This window comes from Calliphora vicina, chromosome 1 (genome assembly GCF_958450345.1).
Source record: "Calliphora vicina chromosome 1, idCalVici1.1, whole genome shotgun sequence".
NCBI classification, from domain to species: Eukaryota; Metazoa; Arthropoda; class Insecta; order Diptera; family Calliphoridae; genus Calliphora; species Calliphora vicina.
The window spans coordinates 75,042,039-75,051,751 of NC_088780.1; the positions used below are offsets into that span (position 1 = coordinate 75,042,039).

Sequence of the window (9,713 nt, forward strand, 5' to 3'; positions counted from 1 at the left end):
GTGTTTTTTATTTCGACCTGATATATAAATCTAAATTTCAGTTTTATTTTTATTGGGTTTTTACGAAGATTATATATAGGTAAAAATATATTCAATGAATTTTAAAAACTTACCTAAATTCATTGAGAAACATTTGCATAACATTTTTTAAAATATACACCTTATTTTATGTACATAAAAGTATTGACCTTTTAGTTGTTCTATGACTTTTATAAATAAAACATACAAACTGTGACAAAAAATTAAAAAATAACTGTAATTTTAAAGTAAATTTATGAGCTGTGAAAGTGAATAATTCTTCATTTAAATTAAAACTAACAGTAGTTCTGGAAAAAGTGAGTACAAAGAAATAAAACAATTAAAACTAAAACCTAAAAACTAAATTTTTCAATAGAACAGGTTCGCATTTGAATTGCAATGGCATCATCAACGACAAAAATTAATTTGAGATCGCAACAGCATAACATTTATTTGATTGAATATGTTATTCCGCAGCTGTTGGGATCAAAATTGCCGTCTAAAAAAGAAGTTCTTGGTGTATTTTTTTTTCATACTCGTACACTAAAATTGGAAGTGCGAAAAAGTACAACAATGGCTGCAAACGAAGTGCTCCTTTTCTGGAATAAAGCACGAATTCCGACCCGAGACAAGTCTTCGGTCATAAAGCAAATTGAGAAGCTGTACCAGAAGTGGAGGAAATTGAACAAGAGCTCAACAAGAGGAGGAACGTCGCATAAAGTAAAAGAGGATAAGTTTGTCGAAGAATTAGACGATCTCTTCGATATTGATCATGTTAATGCACTCACCATGATTAAAATAGAGTAGGATAAAAAGTTTTTGCTTGCACAGAGGAAAAAAGGCCGCCCAGGCAGTATGATTGGCATTGACATGGCTCTTGTAGGCATTGAAAAACGAAAATTGGAACGAGAAGAGGCAGATGAACGGCGATTACGAGCAACTACTAAAATTAATACCTTAGCAATGGGTACAGTGCAATTCACATCATCAACCGAATCGTCAGGCAATGTTGGCGCTGGTGGAATGGAATTGGAAGTGGACGCTCTACCGTCGGCTTCGGAAGTTGTTAAAAGAGGAACACAGTTATTTATCAATGAACGGATCGTTTCTGCTTTGGATAAATGCATGATATCTGACCGAAATGCAATGCATTTAATGGCTGCAGTAGCTGATGGACTTGGTCACAACGTATCAAATTTGGTATTAAATCGCTCGTCAATTCGAAGATACCGTACTGCAAATCGACAAAAAATCGCTGATTTTGTAAAGGAGAACTTACATGTAAGGTTACTTTTCTTATACCAATTTAATTTCAATACTAATTGTCGCCGATGGCTCATATATTTATTTATTTAAATTTATTACGATTTTTATTTTTATTAATTTTATTAATTGTTTGTGAGCTACCTTAATGTTTACTTAAATTGTCTTATTTACCAATTGTATGATCATTGTTGTTTGGTTCATTTGTCCGTTAGGATTTTTTTTATATTGTTTTGTATTCCCTTTTGTTCATATTTGTTTACGAACTAATCGCACTTTTTGTCCCTAAATTATACTGCAGTATTTTCGTTCAGTTTATTTATTTGGAAATGAACTGTTGTAATAGTACATAAACAAAAAGAAATTTGTAGGCTCAGTAATAACTGGCTTTAGAATAAAAATTTAGTTTGTTGGGGATAAAGACTGCGGTAAGTCGCTTAATATATTTATAAGTTATTTTTTTGTAATAAGTTCTTTTTTTTAGAAATAAACGGTTGCTCAAGTATATGCATCATTTATGTAAATTTGTGGTTCATTTATTTTGAGACTGGTTAAATTCGCTGTCCTCAACATATAGGCTCAGGTCGCAGCCAGCGACAAATTTTATTTCGCAATTTTTTGAGCGATCTTGTGGTTCCTTGCCCGTCGGAACAAATTATATATCGCAACCTTTGAGCGAACTTGTGGTTCCTTGCCTGCCGGAACATTTTACTTGTACTTTATGTGAATTTGTGGTTCCAAGCTGCCGGAACAAATAGAAATAATTGTGAAGCCGTCCCATGCCTGCCGGTACAAGTGTTTAAACTAAAGTATGAAATTTTTGTGGTTCCTTACACGCCGGAACGAGTAAAACTTTAAGCTGAATTTGTGTGAAATTGTAACCTGTCCTGCTGGAACAAATTGTGTTTTTTATTTGTGATAAATTGTGTGGTTCCTTGGCTGCCGGAGCAATTAAATTTTAATCTGCAGTGAATAGCAATTATTTTGTGAATTTTTGTGAAGCCCCAAGCCTGCCGGAACAAATTAATTTTGTGTTGCTGTTTATTATTTGTGAATTTGTGTGCCCTTTGAAAATATTTGTGATTCAAGATGCAACGGTCGCCATCTAGAAAAAGCTCTCGTTTGCAGACAGCAACGAGCCAAAATGTGAATAGTTCCACGCCTGCCGGAACAAATAGATCAGCAAATGTTTCTCAAATGCCGTCGGTACAAAATGTCAGTTCTGTTGCCCTCGGAACAACGGTAACTAGTGCCTCTATAAGTGCCCCTAGAGAACCGACACCTGCTGTATCAATGCAAAACATTTTCAGTTCAACAAGTGAAGAGCCCTTTAGTCTGCCGCCGTTAGTGCCCGGTCCTAATGTGAGAACCCAGCCACCACAAACCATATCGTCTGATAATGAGAACCTGCAACGACAAATTGACATCCTGCAAGCTCAATTGGCAAACGCTCAACGTGCTTTAAGAGCAAATCAAAATTTAAATACGCCGAATGTTATTGGACATAATGCGCCAGTCATCCAAAGTATTAGCAGCGGCCCTGAGAACATGGTTGATCGCCGGAATCCAACGCCATATTCCTATGTTAGTCAGTCAGACCAGTTGATGACATCTCAGCCTCTTATTGTTTCCCCTGCTACAGTGCCCATGCCAGTACAACGCAAACTTTATGATCTGCCCGAATTTTGTGGTACTCCCGAGGACTGGCCAATGTTTTTGTCTGCCCTTGAACATTCGACAGCGGCATATTCCTACAATAATTTTGAAAATTGTTTGAGATTGCAGAAGGCTTTGAAAGGTGAAGCCAGAGAGTGCGTGAAGTCGTTGCTCATCCACCCAAATAATGTGCCAACAGTTATAGAGCAATTAAAGCTACAATATGGTCGCCCAGAGTTGCTTATTCGATGCCAATTGCAACAGATAAAGGAAGTTCAGCCCATAGCAGAAAACGCGATCGATAAATTGGTGCCGTATTCCATTAAGGTCAGAAATTTAGCAGCATTTTTGGAATCTGCCAATGGTTATCAACATTTGTCGAATCCAACACTCATGGAGGAGTTAGTACAGAAGCTTCCAATGAGCAAACGTTTGGATTGGGCCCAGTTTGCTTCAACTTTACCTCAGTTGCCGACTATTTTGGATTTTAGTACCTGGCTCCAGCGTGTTGCAAATTTGGTAAGAAGTGTGCAAATAAGCAGTTTAAGTGGCAATAGATCTAGCAGTGATCCAAAACGAAAAGTGGTTTTATATGCTTCTGATGGCCCAGAACGTCAGTTAAAATGTTTTTATTGTGTTGGCCCACATAAAATTTTTGATTGTAAGAAATTTATAGAATTGAGTGTGCCTAATAGATGGAGTGAAGTGAAGAGATTGAAGTTATGTTTTTCGTGTCTCAGTGGTGGCCATTCAAGTAAAGATTGTCGTCGGCGTAAGCAGTGTCCAATGGAAAAGTGCCAAAGAAATCACAACAAATTATTGCATGAAACTAAACCTAATGAATCAAGTGAACGATCCGTAAATGTGCCGCCAACAGAGAGAGCTTCAACCGTCGAGCCAGTGCTTAGTTGTGTTTCCAGTGCTAGTGAAAGAAGTGATTTGTTGTTCAGAGGTGGTTCTTTATGGACCAAATTGTGCTATTGAAACTTATGCACTCCTAGATGAAGGTTCTTCGGTTACGATGATGGATAGCTCTTTAGTGAGACAGCTTGGACTGCATGGTCGACAAAGTCAATTGAATTTGAGTTGGTATGGTGGTAAATCGGCACAAGAACCAGTTATGGTGGTGGATCTTCATGTGAGCGGTGTTAATAAGAAGAGGAAATATGCTTTGAAAAATGTGTATGGTGTCTCGAATTTGAAGTTGCCTAGTCAGAGTTTTAATGCGGATTTAGTAAAGAATCATGGTGTGCCTTTAAACTCATATGAATGTGTGGCTCCAAAGGTACTAATTGGATTGGACCATTGCCATTTAGGATTGCCCGATGAAATAGTCCCTTTGGAAGATGCTGGTCCATATGCTGCCAATACTCCTCTTGGATGGGTTGTTTTTGGAAACGTGAAAGGAGGTCGCCCTGGAACCCAAACATGTTTGCTGACACAGTTGGATAATTTAAATAATTTGGTGGCAAATTATTTTGAAACTGAAAATTTTGGTGTTAAGGCTCTACCAGTGATTGAGTCAAGAGATGATTTACGTGCACGAGAGATATTGAGAAATTCGACGAAGAGGGTTGCCGGAAGATTTGAATCCAGACTGCTATGGTGTAATGATGACGTAGTCCTGCCGGATAGCTATTCCGTGGCCCTTAATAGATTTTTTGGAATGGAAAGAAAAATGAAAAATAATCCTGAATTTGGTGCGGCCTATAAACAAATAATGAGTGAATATTTGCAGAAGCGGTATGTACGCAAATTATCATTGAGTGAAGTCGATACGTTTCATCCGAGAACATGGTACTTGCCCCACTTTGGTGTCGTAAACCCTAATAAGCCAGGGAAGATTCGTATGGTGTTCGATGCAGCAGCAAAGGTGGAAGGTGTCTCGTTGAATTCAAAGTTATTGAAAGGCCCTCAGCAGTACAAACCGTTGCCATCAGTTTTATTTAATTTTAGAATCGGTTCCGTAGCTGTTTGTGGGGACATAAAGGAAATGTTTCATCAAGTTGTTGTTGCTGAGGAAGACAGGTGTTCGCAGAGGTTCTTGTGGCGAGATGATGCTAGTGGTCCACCGGAAGTGTATGAAATGCTTGTGATGACGTTTGGAGCTGCCTGTTCGCCCTGTATTGCCCATTATGTGAAGGAAACAAATGCAATGGAGCATCGAAATCGTTTCCCTAGAGCCGTGAAGTCAATTTTGGACCATCATTACGTAGATGACTTTGTAGACTGTTTTGTAAATCCGTCAAAAGCCATTGAAATAGCCATACAAGTTCGTGAAATACATAAAGCTGCTGGTTTTGAAATGCGTAAATTTACATCGAATTCATCGGAGGTGGTTGTGGCTCTAGAAGGATGTTCAGATCATCAGGTTAGTTTCTCAGGTGGATTAAATGAGTTGGAGGGTTCAACTGAAAAGGTACTTGGCATGTTTTGGGATCCAAAGGACGACACGTTCAAATTTGTTTTGAAATTCCATCGTGTGAATTCTGACGTCATCCTTGGTAAAAGGTGTCCCACAAAGCGTGAGTTATTATGTGTCGTAATGTCCATTTTTGATCCACTTGGTTTTTTGTGCCATTTTATGATAACTGCCAAACTTTTGATGAGAGAAGTCTGGAGACATAATGTACTTTGGGACGAGATGTTGCCCGCGTCATTACAAGCGATGTGGAATAAATGGCGCCAAGAGTTAAGAAATGTTGTCCATGTAAAGGTTCCACGATATTATTTTGGAAATGGTTTGCCCTTGGAGTTAGAGCTGCATGTTTTTGTTGATGCCAGTGAAGATGCCTTCGGTGCAGTTGGCTATTGGAGATATACAACATCTGATGGACAAATAGGAGTGTCGTTTATATCTGCCAAGTCGAAATGTGCCCCATTGAAATGTATGACTATTCCCAGATTAGAACTACAAGCCGCCGTTTTGGGGACCCGATTGATGGACACTATAATGAAGGAACATGAACTCAAAGTTTCTCGTCGAATCTGTTGGAGTGACTCTACAACCGTCATTAGTTGGATTGGTTCTGAAAGCAGGAGATATAAACCATTTGTTGCCCATCGAATTGCCGAAATACTTGATTCGACACGCCCAACTGATTGGAGATGGTTGCCTACAGATCTCAATGTTGCCGATGATACTACAAGAGCTAAAAATGAAGTTGATTTTTCCATTGAAACACGTTGGTTCCAAGGGCCACAATTTTTGTATGAAAACGAAGCTGACTGGCCGAATAAGAATTCTAAGAAATCTGATGATTTGTGTGAAGAAGAACTACGCCCCAAATTTGTTATGCTGGTTAGTACAAATTTAGTAATTGATTTTAATCGTTTTTCTTCATTTCTCAGGCTTAAACGAACAATGGCTTGGGTTCTGAGATTTATCAATCGCTGCCGAAATTGTGATAAATGTAATGGTTCGAGATGCCTGTGTGCTGAAGAGTTAAGGGTTGCTGAAACTAGTCTGTGTCGTCTGTCCCAAGAAGAGTGTTTCGCCTTTGAAATAAACGTTTTAAAATCTGGTGGTTCTTTAAAAAAGGATAACGTGTTATTTTCCCTTTCGCCTTATTTTGATGAAAATAATTTACTTCGAGTGAGCGGTCGTATTGATGCTGCGAGTTGGTTGCCTTTAGATGCCAGGCACCCCATTATTTTGTCGCCCTGTCACCGCTTTACACAACTATTTGTTGCCCATGTGCATAATAAAATGAGACATCAAAATTTTGAGGCTACCATAGGCGAAATAAGGAAAAGATTCTGGATTCCACGACTTCGAAATCTGTTGAGTAAGACCACATCAAATTGCAACATTTGTAAGATTCGTCGTGCTGTTCCAGTAGCTCCTTTTATGGGATCGTTGCCAAGTGATAGACTAACTCCATATGTCCGGCCATTTACTTATACTGGTGTTGACTATTTTGGCCCATTAAATGTGACTGTTGGTAGACGCCATGAAAAACGTTGGGTTGCCCTGTTTACGTGCCTTACAATCAGAGCTGTACATTTAGAAGTGGCCTATGATCTATCTACTGATTCGTGTATTTTGGCTATACGGAATTTTATAAATCGTCGTGGCACCCCGTTGAAGATTCGGAGTGATAATGGAAAGAATTTTGTTGGAGTTAACCAAGAAGCCCAGCGATTTGATGAAGTATTTGATCTGGTTAAAATTGAAGATGAGTTGTCCACAAGGGGCATTGAATGGCAGTTTAATTGTCCACATAATCCTGCAGAAGGTGGAATATGGGAGCGAATGGTTCAATGTGTTAAAAAGGTTTTAAGAGTAACCCTAAAAGAAGTCGCCCCAAAAGAGCACACCTTGCAAAGTTTTTTAATTGAAGCCGAAAACATCGTGAACTCTCGCCCATTGACTCACTTTCCTGTCAGTCCGGAAGACGAAGAACCATTGACGCCTAATCATTTCTTGTTGGGTTCTGCAAATACGGCTCAAACGCCAGAAGGTATTGAAATTACAAAGCCAGTGGTACTGAAGAAGCAGTGGCGAATTGCTCGACAGCTACGAGATCATTTTTGGAAAAGATGGATTGTGGAATATTTGCCCACACTTACAAGACGGTCCAAATGGTGCGAACATACGAAGCCTGTGGCCCCGGGAGATCTTGTACTAATTTGTGATCCAGCTGTTTCCCGCCGAGATTGGAAGAGAGGTCGTGTCGTAAATGTGTTTCCTGGCAGTGATGGTGTAATCCGAAGAGCTGATGTCCAAACAAGTAGTGGAATACTTAAACGCCCAGTTTCCAAACTAGCAGTCCTTGATTTGGAGTAGTGAATCGTTGCCGATCCACGGGGGTGGGAATGTCGCCGATGGCTCATATATTTATTTATTTAAATTTATTACGATTTTTATTTTTATTAATTTTATTAATTGTTTGTGAGCTACCTTAATGTTTACTTAAATTGTCTTATTTACCAATTGTATGATCATTGTTGTTTGGTTCATTTGTCCGTTAGGATTTTTTTTATATTGTTTTGTATTCCCTTTTGTTCATATTTGTTTACGAACTAATCGCACTTTTTGTCCCTAAATTATACTGCAGTATTTTCGTTCAGTTTATTTATTTGGAAATGAACTGTTGTAATAGTACATAAACAAAAAGAAATTTGTAGGCTCAGTAATAACTGGCTTTAGAATAAAAATTTAGTTTGTTGGGGATAAAGACTGCGGTAAGTCGCTTAATATATTTATAAGTTATTTTTTTGTAATAAGTTCTTTTTTTTAGAAATAAACGGTTGCTCAAGTATATGCATCATTTATGTAAATTTGTGGTTCATTTATTTTGAGACTGGTTAAATTCGCTGTCCTCAACATATAGGCTCAGGTCGCAGCCAGCGACACTAATATAAATATTTTATTCCATTACAGTTGAAGGCAACAGCATTTTTTGTAGTGCACTGGGATGGCAAAATACTGGAAGACATTACATTCGCCGTTTCCAGCAGAATTGGGAAAAAATCAATCAGAATGCATTCGAAACTGGAGTGAGCGATGAGATCGTTGCTTCGAAATTAATTACTGCTCCAGATGACATCATTACTTTTTGCATGGTCCAACTACAGAAAAGACAACGTCGTAACGACTATAAGGAACTATTGGAACTGGTTGTTTTATTCCTTGGAGGCGATTTTGGCGAATATAAGTTTAAAGAACTCATACCTATTCACCACGCACGATGGATGTCTAAAGCAATTTATTCACTGAAAATATTTATGTTCAGAGACCAATTTAAACTGGCAAAGTCACAATTGGATGGAATTCGAGATTGTTCGTCTGTACGTGAAAGTCTGGTATCACTGTACTGATTGGGATGAAGATGATGAAGGACCTATCCGAAGCATGAAAAAAATTGCGGTTAATTTTGCAGAAGTAACTGAGCAATTTTTGTCGAATGACTTGAGCGCTTTCGTAACTGTGAAAACTATAAACTTTTTTCTACGCTTCAACTTGCCGCATGAATTTATACGATATCCGCCGGAAACGTGGCCACAGCGCGAAGATTATCAGCAAGCACTAAAGAGGCGTTGAAAATGATGGAGGACTACAATAAAATATTGTGCAGGAACGAAGAGGAAAAGCAATATTTGATTCAAGTTGTCGGTGATTATCGCAAAAAATATCCGAGTTTTGAAAAAAGAAATTTAATATAGCATAACATTATTCATAAATAACATCAATAAACTAATTTATTTTATTGTAATAGTAATTGTATATACAGTGAATGTCACTTAAAATCGTACACCATCGTAGTCAAATTTTATTCATTAGTTTTAGAAAGATGATGTTTTGGAAATATTTTAAAATGCTATTATTATATTGTGTGCGCTATTACCTATCAGAAAATTGGGTATTATTTTAATTGCCCTTATCCACAAATGCCCAGAATATCAACGCTTCATTTAAAATCGTAAAGGCACTAAAAAATAGCAAATGATACCCTACAAAGTATTAGGATTATTTAATATTAACATTTTTTTTTAATTTTTAAAGTTTTAATTATAATTTAATATAATTTTACGAATTTAAGTGAAATATGAATTTTCTGATGTTCTTTAATTTTCATCAATATTTTTTTAATGAAATGAGGTTTTGTTAACTTTTTTGTTGAAATACATATTTTTTGTTCCAATTAATAAAATGACTTTTAATTTTTTATATAATCACCTATTATTGCCTGTATAATTTCATAATATTTAAAAAAAAAATATGTTGTACGATTTTGAGTGACACTCACTGTATTTTTTTCTATATTGGAAAA

General features: G+C 37.3%; 1 protein-coding gene across 1 annotated transcript; it reads left to right on the forward strand.

Moving 5' to 3' along the window:
• Positions 1-873: 873 nt before the first annotated feature.
• LOC135950517 (uncharacterized) lies at positions 874-7,726 on the forward strand. The gene is made up of 3 exons (XM_065500055.1): positions 874-1,299; positions 2,371-3,871; positions 3,939-7,726. Exons 1-3 carry the CDS (start codon positions 874-876, stop codon positions 7,724-7,726), a joined length of 5,715 nt encoding a protein of 1,904 aa, XP_065356127.1.
• Positions 7,727-9,713: the final 1,987 nt, after the last annotated feature.

What these genes read in the sequence shown, in the direction of transcription:
- LOC135950517 (XM_065500055.1), top strand. Translation starts at nt 874, where the DNA reads ATGATTGGCATTGACATGGCTCTTGTAGGCATTGAAAAACGAAAATTG. An exon ending in TTGTAAAGGAGAACTTACAT is followed by an intron (nt 1,300 to 2,370) that starts GTAAGGTTACTT and finishes TTGTGATTCAAG; the next exon opens with ATGCAACGGTCGCCATCTAG. An exon ending in TTCCAGTGCTAGTGAAAGAA is followed by an intron (nt 3,872 to 3,938) that starts GTGATTTGTTGT and finishes ATGCACTCCTAG; the next exon opens with ATGAAGGTTCTTCGGTTACG.